The 20,822-nt window shown below is 42.0% G+C and overlaps 1 protein-coding gene across 7 annotated transcripts in view; it reads left to right on the top strand.

The window, feature by feature from the left end:
• Positions 1–20,822, top strand: part of AMBRA1 (autophagy and beclin 1 regulator 1) — a 135,036-nt gene that overhangs the window by 48,165 nt on the left and 66,049 nt on the right. For 6 of the 7 annotated variants that reach the window (XM_049825698.1, XM_049825691.1, XM_049825692.1 and 3 more), the window contains 2 exons: positions 5,564–5,647; positions 6,206–6,306. In XM_049825698.1, the coding sequence (XP_049681655.1) occupies positions 5,564–5,647; positions 6,206–6,306 (185 nt within the window). The remainder of the gene's footprint in view (positions 1–5,563; positions 5,648–6,205; positions 6,307–20,822) is intronic. The other variant, XM_049825693.1, reaches the window with a different exon arrangement.

Genomic DNA, 20,822 nt, shown 5'->3' with positions numbered 1-20,822 from the left:
TTCTGAAGTGCCATTTTTAATCTTGTAAATACATTTTCCCCTGAACAGCCCTCTGAGAGGTAATCAAGGCTGGGGGGTTTGTTTCCCTCTGGTCAGGAGAGCCATTAGTAACTCAGCGGTCTGCTCTTTTATTGGAAGTTTTAGCTGATAAATAGATATACGTTTTCTGTGATGTTCCCTTGAAAAAGCTGCTAGTGAAAGACTGGTATTTTAGCCTTCAGTAGAACAAAGGAAGACAGAAAGGCACCATGTCTTGGGTGACTTACCTAACTTCTTTATCTATTACTGTATTAAGTAGCTATGTTAAAAATCTGTTCTTCTAGTTCCTGTCTGTCCAGCTGGGCAGCATTGCTCTTTGCAGTTTCTCTAATATTTTTATTTTTCAATTTTGTTTGCCTTCCAGTGTAATACTTGGAGGTTGCTCCCTGGTCCTAATATATTTAGTACCAGGAAAGGCTTTTTTGTAGCAGATAATGCGCTTTTTTTTTTTTTTTTTTTTTTAACTTAAATTTTCTTGTTTCTTGTTGTTTTCTGTTCTGCCTTAAGTACTTATCCTTCAGTAATGGTCATATCCTTCAAATATGGGTAGATAAATTTATATTTATACCTTTCATTTTTACCAGAATATGATTCTTTTAAATCAGTGTTTTCGTTGTTTTAATGTCTGTGGATGTCAATTACTTGTACCCTTTTTGATAACAGTGCTCCTGACATGCTTATTTGTATCTAATTGTGAAAAAAATCCCTGCTCAGAGATAAATCAGTTGTCTTGAATCTTTTCTCTTAAACATAATCCTGTTTTTAGGTGAGATACTCTTGTCCTCAAACCCCTTTTCCTGGGTTGCGTTTACAACTTCTCCAAGAATTAAGAACTGTGAGTAAAGTAGCATGTACTGGATGGAACCTGTATTTTTAGTATCTTCTGGTATTTGCTGCTCCTCTCAGTTGTAAGGCTAGCAGTTAACTTTCTATCATAGTGTTCCCAACACTGTATGTCCTTTACTCATCAAGATGGTGCTGGAAAGTGATCGACATGTTCTTAGAATCACGAGAAAGTGTAATGTTCCCCTCACCAATTTTCCTACTTCTGTACCCTTTATAAAACATAGTACGTACTTCATCTTGTAGTCCTATGCAGCTCCTGTGAGTACATCCTTCTCAGGATAAATGTCATCTGGTTTTCATCTAAATCAGCAGTGAATCCTGTGAAGTAGTATGGCCAGTTTAGTATGATGTCCTCCAGGTACCCTCTTTAGAGGACCTGAGGTCAGACGTGACCTACTTCTAAAGCCCAGTAAATTTGCATTATCTGATAATCTCGTCTGAGCTCCTGATATGATCTTCGTGCTACTCCTGCCCTCTGTGCTATCTCTTCTGCAGTAACCTCCTGCAGTCTTAAGTGTCTCTACTTACTTGCTATCAATTTTTTAATGTTTGAAGTACTGAGAAAATGTTACTGGTTTTTTTCTGTTACATCAAGATGGTGCAACTGAATCCAGTGCCAACCCTTAAGGATATAAGTAGATGCCACTTAACCAATTATTTACCATTTCCATTGTATGTAAGTGTCTAACCTCTTGCAATAGAAATTGATTTATTTAGCATTTTAAATTGAATTGCATGAAACAATGAAATACTGAAAATATGGAACAATTGGCTTGGTCTGATATAATTTGATTCTTACGAACTTGCATGGCTTACTGGTGCTGGCTCTGATAATTATATGGCTTTTCAAAATGGTCATTGTTGACCTAATTCTATCGGCAGTGTAGTCAGTGGGAATTTTAATATTGACTACAATGGGAACAGTTAGACCAACAGATTGTATTAGAAATCCCATACTGTGTGTCTAATTTCTCTTCCTGATACAACAATCTCTAAATATTAAGGAGAATTCTTGCCAAGATAGAAAAGCAGAACATAGCCTTTTTCCTCTCTGACAGTCTTGACTATCTTCTGTATCTACTCAGTTATTAATGCGGTACACAAGTTACCAGATGCAAAAAAAAAAAGCCTTTTTCTCCAAACTTTAGGATGCAAAGTTTTGCATCTCCATCTCCGTTTTCAGAGCTGGCATTGCTGCTCCATTATATGTACATTGGTCAACTTTTCTGTCAACAAGCAAACAAAACAACAGCAGAAAAATCCAAGGAGATTTGACTGTCTTACCTAGTTTAGGATAAACTTTCATCCTTCTTATGCCCTGTTAAAGGTCCATAAAATCTCCTGAATGTTTGAGAATTACTTTCTTTTCCTGCTCCATTTTGTTTTAGTGTCAATGCTATTTTTTGCCTACCAACTCCTATTCTCCATGTCGCTGTTTTGATTTGTCCCACACTGGTATCTGAAGAAATTATTAATAACCTGAATTTTGAGCCAGACCTTTAAAGTTGTTTTGACCGTTTGTTGGTTCTTGCAGTTTTCCTCCTGAGACAAATTAGTCTGTTAATAATTATAGTATTAAGTCTCCCTTGTCACCTTCCATGCTGATTACTTCTGATTCTCTCCCTGCATCTTGCTCAATGGATTGCTTATTTCCTTCATTATTATTTTTTCACTGCAGAAGTTTCCTTGTGCTGTTTATATCTGCTGGTGCACTTAAAGGGCATTGCAGGACACCTTTGTAGCCCTGTTACAGCACTTGCTGTGGCACATTTTTGTTTCATTTATTTTTGCAAGGTTATTGAGTTGCTTTACAGAACAGCCTTTTTTATGTAGACACACACACTCCGAGGGATCCGCTTTTGCAGGTTTTGTTAATTAAACTATCCACTGCAAATCATTAGCTAATGAGTCTGTAGGTAGTTGACACTAAATAGAAAGTAGAGCATTAGATCTTCACCAGTACTTTAGAGAACTTTGGAAACTTTTCATTTCTTGCTGGAGTGCTTCACGCTGGCACTGCAGTCATGCTAACATCTGCTCTCCCTCTGTCAGCAGGCTGTATATGGTACAGAAATAACACAAAGTGCCACCCATCTTTACTGATCTGTGGAGGGTTTTTTAATTTTCCTTTTTAGAAGGTGCAGAAATAATCTTCAGCTGGCACCAGGGTAATATCAGCTGTTCTAGCTTTTCAGCACTAGACGCTTGAAAACACTCTTGCATGTAGTTGAGCATGGGAGTTTAGATATAAATGACTCTGTAAATTAGTGATTCAGAGTAATGTTTAGTAATATTCCTCTTTAGCACAGGGGATTGTATCTTACACTTCCATTACAGTAAATAGGAATTCTAGCGTTCTCAAAAGATAGTCACTGTTTCTCATTCCCAGTTCTGCTGTTAAAGGGCAGAGGCAGTTGGGGTGTGGTGTTTTTTAAATTTTATTTTTTTTTTAAGGGGATGTTAAAAATAGATTGCTGTCTCTCGAATCAGTAGAGGCTGTGTCTGTCATGGTGAAAACCGAAGAAAAGTCTAGTCTGTATTTTTTCCCTTTTTTAGGCTTTTTGTATTGGGGGAGGGTTGTATGCACAGTGAATGAGACAGTACAGGATGGAGTTCTTGCATCAGAAAGTCTCGTTGATTAGAAAATTTGTGTCCTAAAATGTTTTTGTGGATGCTAAGAGCATTGGCTAGTGGCATTTTAGAAAACTTGAACAATTAGTTGCTTTTGGTCTCTTGATTTGGACGGTAGGATACTTTGCACCTTTCTTTTGTTTGTTGGAGCTAATTCCTCATTCCTTTTGAAACCTGATAGAGATTCTTTTCAACTGGAGAGTTCTGCAGTGTAGTCCTGCTGCTATTCATCTTGCTGATATTTCTCCCTTTCAGAAGCATCCTCTAGTAAATGTCCAAAGCGAATGCAAACCCTGAAAACCGTTTTGCTGCTTTTCTCCCAGGTCTGCATATCAGCTACAGACTTGTAAAAAGTGTATTTCTTGTCTGACTTTCACTAGCTCTTAGTGTGTGTGGCAAGATCTAGAACGTGACACTTCTTTTTCCCTTTGGCCTATTCTCTTTAGCAGGAAAAGTTGGTATGTCAGCGCTCGAGTTCGCAGAATTCTTTCTGTTATTGATCCGCCTCTTAATAGGCTGGAGGCCTCTGATAAAAGAACAGCAGCAGCTTTTACATTGCTGATTTCAGGAACCCTGCTGGTTACACAGAAACCTCAGGGCGAGGTGCAGTTTTGGCTGTGTCTGCAGTGGGAGGAGAAATGGAAGCTTTGAGCTTGGATTTAGATTTGATTTTGGTGAAATAGCTTGAAATGCTAACGAGTTTTGCAGAACAACCTCTGCTTTTGTGCTCCTGGATCCTCAAGTGTGTGGGAAACAGCCACGTAATGGACTTTATTCTCAACCCACGTTTCTTGCTCACCGACTTTAAAAAAGCAAAACAAAAAAAAAAAATTATAACATGCACAGCTTGCTGGAGTGGGTTAGGAATGTGCTGCTAGTGTGTTGCATAAGGAATATTTAGTTTCTTAGTGATTCCAAGGCTCTGCAAGTAATACTCTCCCCACAACTGCCTGGGTAGGAGACAAGTAGGGCTGCAATTACAGATGGGGATCTGGAATCCATGGAGAACAGACTTGCTACTCATGCAAGGTCATGCAGAGAGTAAATTTCTGAACAGAGAATGAAGCACTGTGGAAGTGTTTCAGAACTCCAGAGTCACTAATGGAGTCTCATTATTTTCCTTGCAGTTTTAGTGCTGTATAATTACAGGTCCTCTGTGACCTATGAATGCAATATCAGGAATTTTGTTTGCTGGGGACTCTGGAGGTCCTCGAGTTTGGCCTTCTGCTTGTTGTAGGGTTGTTATTGCCAAAATCAGACTGGGTCAGCCATGGCCTTGTCTAGCTCCTGTCTTGAGACTTCCAAGGATGGCAGCTCTGCAGCCCCTCTGGGTAACCTGTTCAGTGTTGCACTGCCCTCCTGGGGAGGAAGACTTTCCTTTGTCTGCTGTAGGACAATAGATTCTAGACCCTTCCTCCTCATTCCCCAAGGCCCAGACATTTATTGTGAAACAGTGAGAGGTTTTTGAGGAGGTACAGTTTTGTCTAATACCACCCAACATTTTTGGCTTCACTGGAAAAGCTTGTGAAAGGTGAGATTATCTTAAACTGTGATGACATTTAAACTGGACCTTGAGGGAAAGAGCGCAAAAGAATAGTCTGTAGATTATGCTCTTTTGCCTGCACTTCCGGGCATGAAAAAGTGAAACTTAAGTTCTCTTTGACTAACAGAAAGTTCTCATCAGGACTGTAGTGTGCTTGCTTTTGGTCTCCCAGTCCAAATTCTAAGGTTTCTTGTTAACTTGCTTAGGTGCTGACATTGATTCCTTGACTCTCTGTGGTATTGTTGATACTCTTGAGACATTGTCAAACAATGAAAAAAGTGGACATTAGGCTACCCATAGGTAAAACTGTGAGGAGTCTTTGGTACAGTAAGTTGTATGACTTTGGAACATCAGAAGCATGTGACATACTCAAGAGAACCATTAAATCTCAGTTGCATACTCAGGATGACTAGGTGACATTGTTGAATTTTTTTCTTTTCTTGGAGAATACTTTATTACATAATATTATTGTACATTAAAAATACTATTTTTTTTCTTTTGCTGAAGGGACAATGGAGACCGATCCAGGCACCGAGCTCCCCGGAATGCCCGCATGTCTGCACCGTCACTGGGGCGCTTTGTCCCGAGGTAAGGCTTGTACATGTAAGAGTAAAAGGGTGTGGGAATCCTGGAGGTACCAGTTGCAGTACAGCTCTCTGGTGCTTTCAGATGGTTTCCTTTTCTTGCACAGGGATGTTGTATTCTTGGTTTGCAATTTCTGGGACCCCTGAAATGGCACGTTAGTCTGATCAGCTTATCCTGTGACATTTGAAGGACAGCATGGTTTTAGTGCTTTTTACATGCAGTTTGGGGCTATGGTGTGAAGGCAGAATAGGAGGAGAAAAGAATCTGATTGGAGATTCTCAGCACAACGTGTGAGTTTGAGATTAGGAAGCTATTGTGGGAGGTAAAGGATTTGCTTAATGCTGTTCTTCACAGCCACATTGATCAGAGGAGGCTCTAATCTGTAACTTGTCTCTTGTTTGAAGCAGTGAAGTGGTTGGCTAAGCAGAGGAGTCCAGTCTTCCCCCTACTGTAGTCTGCTGGAATATAGTCATGTTTTCTCAAAGTAATGCAGTTGCTGTCCAGGGCTGTAGTATATTGGGATGTCTTTCTCCATGTAAGGTTACTCTCTTTTTATTGCAGACGCTTCTTGCTGCCAGAGTACTTGCCTTATGCTGGGATTTTCCATGAACGGGGACAGCCTGGCTTGGCCACCCATTCCTCTGTCAACAGGGTTTTGGCAGGTAATGAGAATTCCTTGTTTGCAGGAGTCATGTATGTTAGTGGTATTTTTCTCATGAATCTGAGCAGAGGAGGATTGATGAGGAAAAGTCTTAATTCCAACTTTTGAGGCTCTCTTTAAGTTGCCTGAAACAAGAGAAAGGACTGTTGGAGTGATGCGGTGAGCTGTCATTCAAATGTTTGGGCACTGCAGATTCCACACTTGAAGTATGTGTATGGGAGTCTCTGCATGAATTGGGGAGGGGTGCTGTTAACAATTCTCCCTTTGTTTAACTTCCTCCCCTATTCCTAGATGTCTTTTTCTTAACAACCTGACAGACTAATGATCAGCTTGCTGCAGGTCCTTCTAATTGAATTACAGGGTGCCTTGTTCATGTTCCGGCTGGCAAGACCCACACAAGGCAATGCGGGATTCAATTAGGATCTTAATAAGTGCATATTAAAAAACTCAGCTGCCACCACATACAGCACACAGGCATTTGGGAACCTTAAAGGGCAGGTGGAGGTGGGAAGGGAGGTGGGGGAAAGAGGAGGAGTATGGCACTCTGGCAGTTCATGAATGAGATGGTTATAGATGACACATATCTTGAGGGTGGGTCTTTTTTGGCTGGGTCTGTGTTGCTCTGTAATTAACCCCAGTGCAAGAGAGTCATCCTGGAGCCTGGGGGGACAAGAGGTGATGGGTGGACAGGTAGGTTGGGATGCAGTTCTTTCCCTTCCTGCAGGTAATCACAGGACTGCCACTGAAAGGAGTGCCAAAAGGTTTCTCAAGAGGCTGTGTGATCCTTATCCTAAGGCATGATCAACAATGCCTAAACCCTTTTGGATAGGATTTATCTAACCTGTTCTTAAAAGTTTTCATTGGAGTTTTCCCAACTGTTTTGGGGTGGAACTGTTGTTGGGTTTTGCATGGCTAATTTAGTATGGCAGTAGTCTTGTCTTTGATAACAGATTTCTGGCATCTCCCAGACTTCTGTCTCCCTGGACATTTTTGTTTGAGTGCATGATTCATAGAGCTTGCTGTTGCAATAATAGTCAGAGCTCAGCCAAAGGCTAGCTTCCGAAGCACCTCTGCTTTTTTTTCCTTAGGGAAGAGTGGAGCTAGCCTGTAGCTTTAGCTGACACATGTACTTTCCCGTACTTGCTGCCTGTGTGGGCTTTGGCTGTTGGCACGTGGAAACGGCACACTGGCAGATAATTACTTGCTGCCAAGCAACACTGCAGAACTCCTGTGTGGCCCCGCTTTGCTGGAGACACCTGCCTTCAACCCTCCTCCAGCCCTTCTCGCAGTTTGCCTGTTCCTTAGTGGCTGGGAAACAGCCTGGTGCTTTGTCCTTGCACATTTTAGGGAATTTGAGCCCCCAAATGCACATATTTGGTGTTTGTTGTATATACATCAAGATTAACAAAAGAAGGCAGAAATTGTAATCATGGGACTTTCAAAAAACAAGATCAATCTTTTCTGTATGGCACTGTGCTGAGCCTACTTAAGGCAAGGTTTGTGGGCTCCTGCAGTGGTGTGGAACCTTATGCTGGAATGGCTGGGACTCCGCAGGAAAGGCTTTTATTGACTTAATTCTCCTAATGCAGCAGCTGCTTGTGATACGTTGTTTTAATATTCTGTTTATTTTAGTCTGTACCTACGCTTTCAGCTTTCAAAATGTTTTTTACATTTGTGCTCAAAAACATGTTAATGTTTTGCAGAAACCAGGAGAGTTGAAGTTGTAAATATTAGGTGGAGGCACAATAGATGAGAACTAGAAAATGAGGTTGCAGATGTGGAATAATAAGAGAATTTGTTGTGTTCATTATGTTGGTCAGTAGCGTTGTCATTTTCAGTATTATATTTCAGAGCCATTGAAAGTTCCAGCGCTGGTACTGTGCTTTCCTTTCTAGTTAGTCTTTGCCAAAGCTTGTGGTAGTTCTTTTTCACTATCATAGTGAAAAACATCAACTCAAGCTCAAAAGTACTTTAACCCTGGGCTGGTAGTTATGGGTGAGGTTGCCAGCCTTGGCTGAGGGAAAATCAATCATCTATCTTCCTATTAACACAGGCTAATCTAAGCTTGAGTGCCTTAAATTGCTTCATCCTACCATGTATCCAGACTGTCATTTCTGAATTATGTTTAAATGCATAAATGCTAAATGTATTTCTTATGTAACCTCTACAGCATTTGAGAAAAGATGCCAAAACCCCCTTGTATTTCTAACCTGACTGCTTTCTAAAAACTGACAATAGACTTCTGTGGTCGAGTATGAGTGACAGCTGTTGTTTGGGAAAATACACCCACTTACACGTCTCCTGTCACCTGCCCCACTTACTGCTGTATGCGGAGAGGAAATCAAAGCAGCGGACAGAGATCTTGTGGGTGTGTGAATTACTTTGGTGTTCTGACTAAATATCTTGATGTCAAAGCTCTTGCTGTTAGGTTCTGTCCATGTTTACTTTCAGCTCTCTGCTTTGTGTGAACATCTTTCGGTTGTTTAAGTATCGTTCTCATGCAGCTGTTATAGACAATAGCTCCACGCTAGGGAAGCTAGGGAAGCTCCATGCCTTGTGAATAAATTCTTAAAGCAGTCTGGTTTAATGAACCACTAAAAATTACAGGTTATATAAGCAGATGGGCTAGTAGAGCCACACAGTAGGTTTGGCAGAATGACTCTGGCCTGCCACGCAGGGCTTAGGCCAGGATTAGAGAGTCCTTTGTACTAGTCAGGGACTGTTGGCCATCCCTGCGCCAAGGCACTTCCAGGCAAAGTATAGGAAAGGTGGCAACAGATGGGTAGAGTAGGTGGGAGTTCAGGGGGAGAACGAAGCGATACTAGTCAACATGACAGACAGAGATATCTCCATGCCAGCAGCCTAATTTGCATGTAGCACTGGAACAACAACGAGTCCCAGTAGCACCTTTCTGCCTGCCTCCTTATCTACTGGTGCAGTTTAGACCTATCAGCTGATACGATACGCTGCATCACTGTGCTTTCTGGCACGAAGTAAAACACCATGTGAAAATATATTACATCAACACTGTTACCTTTAGCATTCAAACTTGTAATCACACCAAAAAGTGTTGGTAGTTTGACAAGTTATATTTTCCTGTAAAGTCTATGTTGATTGGCAGTAATTACACTGTCCTCCTCTAATCCTGTATTAACTGAGTCTTATATCAGCTTTTTCATTATTTTGTCTGGAATCAATGTCAGGCTGACAAGACTGACATGTCTCATCCTATTTCAACCTTTTAAAATACTGGTATAACACTAGCATATTTTTCAGTCTTCCACATCCCCCTTTTATTTCAAGACTTATCAAAAAAGCTGAGAGTTCATTTGGCAGCTCTCCTAAGGCTCTTGGTAGTGTGGGCTGTAAGCTACCCTCTGGACTCCTCTCTCCTTGGGAACTGCCGTAGTGATGGGGTTGTGGTCTCCAAGGAAATATCCATACAGTGAAAGCTAGTTGAAGTGGTTGTTTGCTAAAGTGATGATGAAAGTGGTAAATACGTTTTGGCTTCTCATTCAATAGGACTGGCTGATTGCATGTGGCAATACAAGTGGAACACTGCCTCTTGGGGCCATTTCTTCTAGTCTCTTGGGCTCTCTGGCATTTTCATACCAACAGAGTGGGGTTTTTCTTTTCTTTCTTTTTTTCCTTTCTTTTTTTCTTCTTTTTTTTCCCTGTGCTTCCCAGGAGATACCAAAGAACGGTTCCATAGGATGAGGTTACATCTTTTGTAATGGAAGTTAGTACTGCTGCAAAGTTCATCAGTGTTAACATGCTTGGCTCGGGATCCAAGGAACACACTGCCCAGTATTGTGTTTACCACCTCCTCCTGCTTTTTTGTTTTTCGTTAAGCTGAGTATTTCTGCCCACTGTTGGTTTTGGTTGTGGAGTTTTTTGGTTGTTTTGGGGGCTTGGTTTTTTTGCTGTTGGTTGGTTGGTATGGTTGTTGGGTTTGGTTTGTTTGTTTTTATAAACTTCTCTTTGTCCTAAATCACACTGTGAGCAGGACACTGCTAAGTAATTTGAGGGCCAAGTCATGGATATTTTTTGGCATCTGGTAGTAGACAGATGTACATTTTAATATTTAAAAAAGAAAGATGCACTTCATTGCAATGAAGTGCTTATGACCTCTTGTTTGCCTATGTGAACTTTTCCTTTAGGCTTTATAGTAATTGACTACTTCAGGATGGTCAGACATGCTAATGGTATAGTGGAACAAAGAAGACTTTAGTTTCAGTTCAGTGGAAGCTCGGAGGAAGAAGAAAATCAGTGTTTGCCAAGGAACTTTGAAGGAGGCTTTAAAAATTGACACAGATGCCAGTTTGTTGGCATTTCTCTTACTCAGCAGAAGACCTGCAGATGAAAGTTTACTGGTTTATGATAGAGTTACCTAGCTTTGTGAATTGTTTCTGTCTCACCTCAATTTGCTTGAATAGGTATTTATTCAGTTATGTGCATCTCAACAAACAAAATATTTTTCTTTGCATGAACACAGATCATGTTTGTCTGTTCTGGCTTTGCCACCAGACTTTATCTGTTTAAATGCAATCCAACACAGTTGCTCTGATTCCTCCACCTCACAGGGAGATCCAGACTCAGCCTGGCTTAAGGGTCAAGTGATACAACACTCTACATCTACAGTTTTTGAGCGGTTTCATTGCTGTTTCAGGGTAGTAGATTCAGACCAGAGACTGAACAGTTGCATTTCTTCAAAGAGCGAGCTTGATACTACAGATTTTTCCATAGTCCATGTCTATTCAGGATATTACCTGCTACAAGAGCAATAATGGTGCAGCTTTGGCTATCTCTGCTGGGGTTGCCAAAGCTGTCTGTGGCCTTGTTACACTGGGGTAGGGCTGAGGCTATAGGTGAAGGTAAGAATCAATTGATAGCCTGCCTTTAATTGGGATCTAGGACTTCAGAATGTAACGTTCAGCTGCTGTTTTCCCAAAATCACATAAGTTATCCTGTTCCTCAAAGCTTGGCTCCCTGGGAGAATTCTAGGTCACGTGTCTTCAAGTGAATTTCTGTACTTCAGCCAGAAACTGCTAACACACAATTGTTAGAGGATTTGACGTTGCATCAGAATGAAAATCAGCTGAGATGGTGGATAAATGTTGTCCTCCTTCTGTGACAGGAAGATTTATTTGAGCATGTGATAGTTCTAATAAGAATTAGGGCCATGACCTCTCATCAGTCAAATTTTCAAACCAGACCCACTAGCTAAGGTGCCTCCTGGTGCATGTTCCCAATCTGTTGATCACTCTAGCTGTGTTTAGGGCTAATGTTCAAATACAAGTGAATGGCTCTAACCTAAAGCCAGTTAAAATTGATGTCGATGAGCCTGTGATACATACAATTGGATAGAGTATTGGTTGCTGCTGCAACTACAATTAGCCCAGTAACCTTTCACTTCTGCTTTAATGATGAAAGTGATCATGATAAGAGGCTGCTTTGGTTGCCTTGGAAACCATAGTGCAGGCAGGTTCTCCAGTTCCTCTGGCATTGCAGGTGTGATTGCCTTCCATGGCTCAAGTCTTCTTGACCTAATCCTGTTCTGTCACATACAGTGTCAGTGAGCTGTGAATTCTGAGATGCCCCCATCCTTCAAATGTGCTTGCAGTGTCGCACAACTGTGTAGAGTAGGACGAAGATGACTTGAGAGCTCCAGAAGGCCAGCAAAAGTTGATGGGAAAACACGTCCCAGTTGTCTCTGATGTACCCTTGTTTTTCTCACTATTAGTAGGTATGTATTCTCTGGCTAGGCTTTCTGTACAGTTGCCTGAGACTTGGACATTGATTTGTGTCTGTACTTTCAGCTGTCCGTCACTGGCTTTTTGCTATTAGCTTGCTTCTGCCTTTTCATCGAAGACAACTGCATGAATTTCGATTAGTGTCCTGATCTAATCCTGCCTTTCACAATAGACAGATCTGTAGAGTAATAAAATCAATGAACATAGCCGTGTGGCTTTCTATGCAGTGTTTCTGTTATAAGTCTGTTGGGTACTGCTTAATATGGAAAGATGTGAACCTTTGAGTAACCTCATTCTCTGTGGTCTTTCTGTGATCTACGTCAGTGGACACTAAATGACATAAGAGGCTTAAAATATGACTCAGGTTCTTCTGCGACTTGAGAGCTGTAGATACCTGTACCTTCATCACAGATTTGAGAACTGTTTATAATTTCTGTGAAAGTGCAGCCTTTCATGCAGAAATGTTGCTGTTCGATCATAGTGGAGTATCTTGTAAATAAGATCTCCTGATAGTTTGATGTCATGGATGGATTGGACGAAGGCAGAATGAAGTTATACACTGTGAGTTAACTTTATCTTAGTATTTATCTTAGAATTCTACTTCATAGATTCTATAGCTGTGGCTACAGGGTTATACCACATCGTGTGGTCAGAAGGTGAACTTCTTAGCAAACATTCTTCAAATGAAATCCCTATCCTAGAGGTAGAAATCAGTTAATGCTTAAAAAACAAAGCCTAGAAACCGACTGGTAGTACATAACTTCTTGTGGCTACACAGTGATCCGATAGCTGATCCACAGACGCTACATTCTCCCTAGCAGGTCTATCTTTATAGTACATCAGTCATTTTTCACTGTATTGCAAGACACCAGTGAGTTTGGTTTTTCCTTCTCTGTGCTTTAATTGGCAGCCCAGCTACCCCTTTTCTTGTACTGTAATCTGCGTCATCCTGTATCATTGTACCTTGGCACAATGAAGGCTGATAGGTAGTTGATGTCATTATCGTTTGAATGACCCACAGGCCATCTCTTCTGAAATACTAGTCCTGTGCAAAGACCCCACAAAAGTTCCCAAGCTGGTGGCATTGGTTTTGATGCAGATAAATGCTCCTCTGAGCTAAAAGGGGGTTTAGTTCTCCTGTCTAGCTAGATGTCTCCTGAAAGTGGATGGTAGGTAATATTGAGAGAAAACCATTAACATACACATTTATGTGATAGAAAAGGTTCGTTGTGTTGTTTCCAATTAGCCTTTCCCTCCCATCCAAAATATCAAATTCTGCAGTGAGAATCTATGCAGTTACTCATCCTCATTTTGATGTCCACTCCTGCTGTACACTGTTGCATACAAAAAGCATAGACAGCTAGAAAGCGGCAGGGTACTTTGTGTGCTGGAATGGAAGAACGTTAATTTGGCTGTCTGCTTGTAATGCCCCGCTTGCTCTATGCCTCTGTTCACTTGCTTCTTCCATTTAGCAGCAAAGGTGCTCTGTGGACACAGACACTTCTCTGTTGTCAGCTGTGAACAGATCCATTTTGAATTCTTTGGTTGGGACATTAAGAGTGCAAATGGCTGGAGATTGAAGGGCAGAGGAAATGAACTTGCATCAGAACCCTTGTAAGATTCTATCCCCTATTTGATTCCAGAGACTAGAGTACTCTTAAGGCTTGAGTGACTCCAAAACTTCTAAAATAAATTTTTAATAATATTTTGTGTATCAATGTCTTTATATGCCTCTTCACACCTGAGAGCTGGAGACGGTCCAGAAGTCTCTTAAATATTGCACAGTAAAGGTGAACTAAAGAGTCCAAACAGTGCTATTAGCGCTTTAAAGCCTGCTCTTGCTCAGTCCTTTTTGTTCTTGTCTTTCGTCTATGCTTTTGCAGCTCAAGCTGTAGTTCATCTCAATCTGCTAAGTCTGGGAATGTGTTAATTGGGAGGGATGTGAGTCAACTGGAAATAAGAATCCACAGCTAGATGCACTATGGGGGGTATTTACACTGTAATTTTGGGGGCATCTGACTTGGGAGGCTAAGCTTCCTGTATAGTTAGCAGAGAAAAAGAAGCTTCTGCTCTGATTCATCACCTGAAGTGAGCTGAACTTAGGTGCTCTAAATCTTCTGTGGAGCTGCCAGTCTATTCATTACTGATTATATAGGGAGCTTTGGAAGAGTACCTTTCTGCTGTGGATACCTTAGATGCCTAAAATTAGGCAGGTTGTATCCTGTCCTGATTGCTGAGTGCAGAAAAGATGATGTCTAGAAGACAAGCTCTGAGCAGAAGGGATGAAATGAAAGCAGCAAAGGTGGTATAAAGAAACTAAGAAAGCAGGAACTCTCAGAGGAGGAAGTGCAACAGCTCGTTGGTTTGTATGGAGGGTGTTCTTTCATGTGTGCCTTGTGTCCAGAAGTAAACGTTGCTTGGCAGAGTGGCAATGCCAAGGTGGCATATAGCTTTACTGTTCATCAGTGCTGCTCACCTGCTTTCTTTATTGTCTACATTTGTCACTGAAAAGGTGGAGTTGTTCTCCACCTCCCTCCTTCCTGCACACAAACCCTACCACTGTCTGCAGCAGGTAATCAAGTTTTCTTAGGAGGGAGTGTACCCTTTCTCTGCTTTTGCAGCTTTTTGTTCTGGGCTTTTTGATTTTTTTGTTGTGTTTTGGCTGGTTTTTTGTTAAACTTATTGTGGACTGCAAGTATTAATGGATATTTTGAGACCAGTCAGACAGTGCATGCTTAACTCTGCTCAAGATAAATGAGCCTTGTGAGATAGGATTTTTTTCTCCATGTTTCTACCTGTGCAAGTTGAAGCTAGTACTGCCACCGTCATTTCCTTTGCAGCAGTGTTGCAAATTTAATTCTGCTAGCCAGAAGTATGGAACTTGGTTTTATAGTATGAATGAGTGTGCCTGCTGCAGGAGCCCTTTCTCAGACCACATCGGTCTCAGATACTCAGTAAAGACTCATGTGACTTCCTCCTATGTTATGCCCCTCAACGTTTATGCTTCCCATGTAACACAGTGCTGCAATCTGTTTATTAATTTCTTCCCCTTCCTACTCTGTGTCCCTTCTTGGTGTGTTGTGTGTTGATGGGACAGTGTATTGGGTCTGGCTGAGACCAATACAGACTGCGAACCTGTCAACAACCTGTATTTAACGGAGTAGGCAAGAAGCTCTGGTACTTGATCAGAAGCTGTGCTAGATGTGATACAAGGAGACTCATGGTAGGTACACTCCTTGTTGCTAGTTGGTGCTGTGTCTTTTCCGCATTTCATACTCAAAACATGGCTACAGGACTCAGCAGATAGAGTTTTGGTATTATGAGAAACAAAACTTAACATCTGGATTTCCTATATGTAGGAAGATAATGTAGCAGTTTTGATGCAGTAGAGCTTTTTGCAACTGTTTTGCAGCTCCTGGATGCATTTATTGTTTCTTGTGCCTCACAAACTAACATGTTAGCTAAGTGCACGCACGAGTACTGTAATGAAGTTTTATTTGTAAGTGAATTGGCCTTATGTCTTGCAACTGGATGTTTTCTGGATCTTTCATCATACCTTGTTCCTTTGGTTTCATGCCTCAAAATAGGTAAAAGGGGCCCACTTTGAGCGTATGCGGATAAATAAGGAAGTATCTACAGGACAGCATTGTGGGAAAAGCTCTTCAGGAAAGCAGACTTAGGCCTGTTCAGGGATCTGCTTGGGACCAATACATACTGTTTAACACCTTCATTCATCAGCTGGATGATGGGTCAGAATGCATCCTCAGCAAAACTGGGAGGAGTAGGTGATGAACCAGAAAGTTGTGCTGCTATTCAGAGGGACTTTCACAGGCTGGGAAATGAGCCAACAAATGTCACCAAGTTTCATGAAGAGAAATGCCAAGTCTTGCACCCGGGGAGGAATGACCCCATCCACTAGTGCAGGCAGGGGACCTACTGGCTGGAAAGCAACTTTGCAAAACAGGACCTGGGGGTCCTGGTGGGCAACAAGTTGAACATGAGCCAGAAAATGTGCCCTTGCAGAAAAGGAGGCCAACAGTATACTGGGTTGAATTAAGAGCAGCATTGCCAGCAGATTGTGGGAGGTGGTCCTTCTCTTCAGCCCTGGTATGGCCACGTTTGAAGTGCTTTGTCCAGTTCTGGGACCCCAGTGCAAGAAAGGCATGAACATACTGGAGAGAGTGCGGTGAAGGGCCACAAAGATGAGTAAGGGGTTGGAGACTCTGACTTGAGGGGAGAGGCTGAGAGAGCTGGGAGTGTTCAGCCTGGAGAAGAGAGGGGTCAGGGGTGGATCTTGTCAATATGTGTAAGTCACTGAGGGAATGAAGACAAGAGAGCCAAGCTCTTCTCAATGGTGCCCAGTGAAAGGACAAAAGGCAATGTATGCAAACTGAAATTCCATTTGAACTTAAGAAAACTTTTTATCTATTGTTAGAGTGGCCAAATGCTGGAACAGGTTGCCTAAGGAGGTTGTGGAGTCTCCATCTTTGGAGATACCCAAGTTTGACTGGCGATAGTCCCCAGTAGCCTGCTGTAATTCATCATACTCTGAGCAGGGGGGGTGGACTTAGAGCATCTCCATAGGTCCTTTCCACCCTCGATCTTCAGTGATTCTCAGAATTACATGAGCGCACAGGATCAGTGACATGATGTTTGGCTTCAGTGTAGGTGAGAATGGAGTTTGTTTTAGCTGAAGCTGTGTTAAACACCATTTCAGCAGTAGGTACAGCTGCTTCTGGTTGCGTGTATTGGCATTGTCCACTAAGCCTATTGTAAAACCTTGCGATGGCTGTTACTGCAGAGGACTTCTGGCTCTTTCAAGGTTTGTCTGAGAGAGCAGATGTTACTGGGAAATGCTTTGTTACTAGCTTTCCATGAGGATACTTATTTTCTGTCAGAGTCTTACGTTTTCAATTCTTTTGGTAAGCTGAACCAAAAGCTGAAAACCCTCAGTCGCCTACTTATGTAGCATAACTGTCCATAGAAAGAGTTGGAGTGGATCAGCAACTGTACGTCATGAGCATAATTTACAACTTTATTTGCAAGTGAGATTAGAATGAGCGTGACTTTTCTGGTCAGAGTGAGTGCAGACCACTTCAATTTACAGGATATGCTTGATGAGGTCTGAGGTGTCAGGGGATTTTTGGCTAGTATCTGGAAATGTGACTGCACCGAGATTAGCAGTAGTTGGAAAGATCTGCATTTACTCGAGTGTGCCAGACACTGTCTGTGACTGGCTGCATTTCAGGAGTTGTGGAGATGTTTGCGGTATGTTGTCCTTGGTTATGCTGCCCCATGAGAGAAGTTTGTTAGAGAAATGTGTATGACTTTGTCGTCCCCATGAGAAAGTCCTATTAAAGGGTTAAGAGGTCCCAAATACGGAGCCTTGAAGTGCTAATTACACTTTTACCATCATGCTTCCCAGAAGAGAAGATGGTGCAATTGCAGGGTTATTTTTACCAGCCCAGATACATAGGCTTCCATATGCATTTTTGGAAGGTGGTTCAAATGCGAACCACCAGTTGTGCTCAAAGCCTTGAATTAGGCTGACACAATAGGGAAGATTTTGGACCGTTAAAGGAAGCAGTTTTGTGGAATGACACTGGGCTAGAGGCAAGATGCATTTCAAACAAGCCAGCTGTTAAGCACTCTTAAGAGCCTAGAGTTCAGTGGTACCAGTCTATTGTTGTTGGCCTTTCAAAGAACCAGGTGTTTGGGGTCTGGGGTCAATCCACTTTTGTCTGTAGATAGTAAAATATGGAGTGTGACAGTGGCAGTCTCAATCTGTTTACTTGGAGGGCAGATTTTTCCTGCAGTAGTTTCATTCCCAGTGATGATCCAAGCAATGGTATTTTGTGAGTAAGTGAGTATTATGACAGTCCAGAGTGAGATTGGATACCTTGGGACAAGTAATGTGTATCCCATTTGCAGTTTGTGAAGGCTTGTTTTGAGCAAAGTAGTGACTCGGCAAATGTCTTTGCGGAATTGCATGTGAACCAAGGGAACATGAATTCCTGTCATGATGACTTAGATCCAAGACCTTATATAGCCAGGCAATATCAGGAATTATGAAACTGCTGTTATCTTTTTGTATGGTCTTATTAACACCATTCCAGATGGTGTGCAAATCCATGCGTGACTCTTGTGTCTGCACTTCAGAAGGGCTCAAAGTAGCTGAAGGAAGAATCACCTGAGGAAAACTTCAGCTATAGAATGACATAAGCTTAATATACTTAGCTAATCAAAGAAGTAGTAGGCAGTCGTCGTTACTTGGTTTGTCTAGATATATCTATGTGGGGGAAAGATTTCTAATAGAGCACCCTATAATTCAATAGACAAAAGGCATAGAAAGATGCAGAAGCTGATGTCAGACCAATTTAGACTGGAAACAAACAGCAGATATTTGAGTGGTGGTGTTAGGGGTTTATTTCTTGAAGTCCTGCTGCATAAAGTTCACCACTCACCCTATGGTAGCTAATTGCTGAAACAGGTTGTCCTGGTTTCAGCTGGGATAGAGTTAACTGTCTTCCTAGTGGCTGGTACGGTGCTATGTTTTGAGTTCAGCATGCGAAGAATGTTGATAACACGGATGTTTTCAGTTGGTGCTCAGTAGTGTTTAGACTATAGTCAAGGATTTTTCAGCTTCTCATGGCCAGCCAGGGCACAAGAAGTTGGCACAGGACACAACCAAGGCACCTGACCCAAACTGGCCAACGGTGTATTCCATACCATGGGATGTCCCATTTAGTATAGGAACTGGGAAGTGGGGGCGGGGAATCGCTGCTCGGGGACTGGCGGGGTGTCGGTCGGCGGGTGGTAAGCTATTGCCCTGCGCATCATTTGTTCATTCCAATCCTTTTGTTACTACTGTTGTCATTTTATTAGTGTTATCATTATCATTATTAGTTTCTTCTTTTCTGTTCTATTAAACCATTCTTATCTCAACCCACGAGTTTTACTTCTTTTTTCCCAATTTTCTCCCCCATCCCACTGGGGGAGCGGCTGCATGGTGCTTAGTTGCTGGCTGGGGTTAAACCACGACACAGGTGGGTTTTTTCTAGTACATGGAGTGTTTAAACTAGCAAGATTGTTACCTAGGCTCAAGGGGAAGTTTATGACCATAGTACTGGTCCCACAGTTCCTGGTATACGTACAGGAGTCTTGATGGGATGTCTTCAGTGGTCCCAGTGCAGGAGAGGTCCTGCTAGCCATTTGCATCATGTTGCAAGCTGTAGTCTGTTCCTGTGCTGCATGATCGAAGCTAGTACTGAGTCTGAGAAGTCTTGTATATTGTATTTGCTGATGCAGGCTCTTCCAATAAGCCTTTCTTTGTATTGGTGGCCGGAAAGCAAAAGCTGGCTTTGAGATTCAGAAAGGCATTGGAGAGAGATGATGATGTTCTTAAAAGTGAAGGGTGCAGGCTGATTCCTTTTGTGTGCATTGTTAAAGCGATGAATTTCTAGATATCATTATATCAGAAGGGGTAAGGCTTTGCAGAAGTGCTCATCTTTTTGTGGGCGGTGAGGGCCCCTTGGGGACCTGTCTCTTTGTGGGTGGTAAAGCTCACTTAGCCATAAAAGTATTTTCCCACAGCTTTCTGCCTCCTTTTTAAAGGGGGGGGGGGGGGAGGGGGATAATAAAAAAATTACCCACGCTCCAGAGCATAGAGGGGAGGCAGGGACCCGTGCGATCTCACGTGCGCAAGGGTGGGAATCTTCAGTGGCCTGCTACTTTTGGCTGTCATCTTTGAAGAGAATAGTCATGATTTTTGCTTACGTGTTTTACATGGAGGGGAAAAAACCCCAACACTACAAAGCAAACCCTGAGCCAGATTTGCTATACCCAATATAGAATATCTCCATAGACATTTTTATAGCCACCCTGGCATAAAGATGGAAGAAGCTCTTGCTATGGCAACATAGTTGTATGTTGTATAAGGGATCTGATAAGGATGCTGTGTACTGATCTCCAACTCCCTTTCCCAGGTAGATAGGATTGTACCATTGGATCCTTCTGCTTGCTACCCTGTTGTTTTTTTTATAACTGACCATTAATGCATCAGTCTGCTACCACTTAATATATACAAATCGAAGGTTGTTACTAACTATTAGATTCTGCAGAGATAGTTTTCCCTCCACATAGTATCATTACCTCAGCTTGCTCTGTTGGTTTTGTGCTTCTGGCCTGCTGGCTTTCCTTGATTAGAGGGGAAGATGTATGGGAAGGTATCGTAAGGTTAGTCACAACTTGCCTGCCTTTTTGGAATTACTTTTGACTTGTGGATTTGTTCATCCCAGATGGGTTTACCTTACCTGTGTGGTTTACCTTAACATGAGCCACACTGAGAAATCTGCCTCTCTGTGTAGAGGCTGTTTTAGAACATGCCCTTGGCAAATAAATTTAGGGAAAGAAATTTAGGCTGTGGACTTTTCCCAAAACATAAAAGCTGCATTTGTTGGTGGTTTTGAGGTGTTAAACATGTGGAAGGTGGTAGGTGTCCTGCATGAGACAGAGAAATTCTTAATGAAAACCAAGCAGAGGATCCAAACAGTATTTGTACAATAGCAAATACAGGCCCTAGTCAGGATGGGAGCACTATATAAACTCATACCAGCTTTTTAACTCCTTGCCTCGGAACTCAACAGTAAATGCAGACAGCAAGAGATTTTGTATATTAACAAATATAAACGGGAACCGAGGATAGAGGTGTGCTTCATATATGTCACCCCTCTGGCACCCCCTGTTTTTTTTAAAATTAGGATAC

Source organism: Accipiter gentilis, chromosome 22 (assembly GCF_929443795.1).
Source record: "Accipiter gentilis chromosome 22, bAccGen1.1, whole genome shotgun sequence".
Classification (NCBI taxonomy): domain Eukaryota; kingdom Metazoa; phylum Chordata; class Aves; order Accipitriformes; family Accipitridae; genus Astur; species Astur gentilis.
The sequence above is the reverse complement of the archived record's forward strand: the minus strand, read 5'-3'. Positions and strand labels throughout refer to the sequence as shown.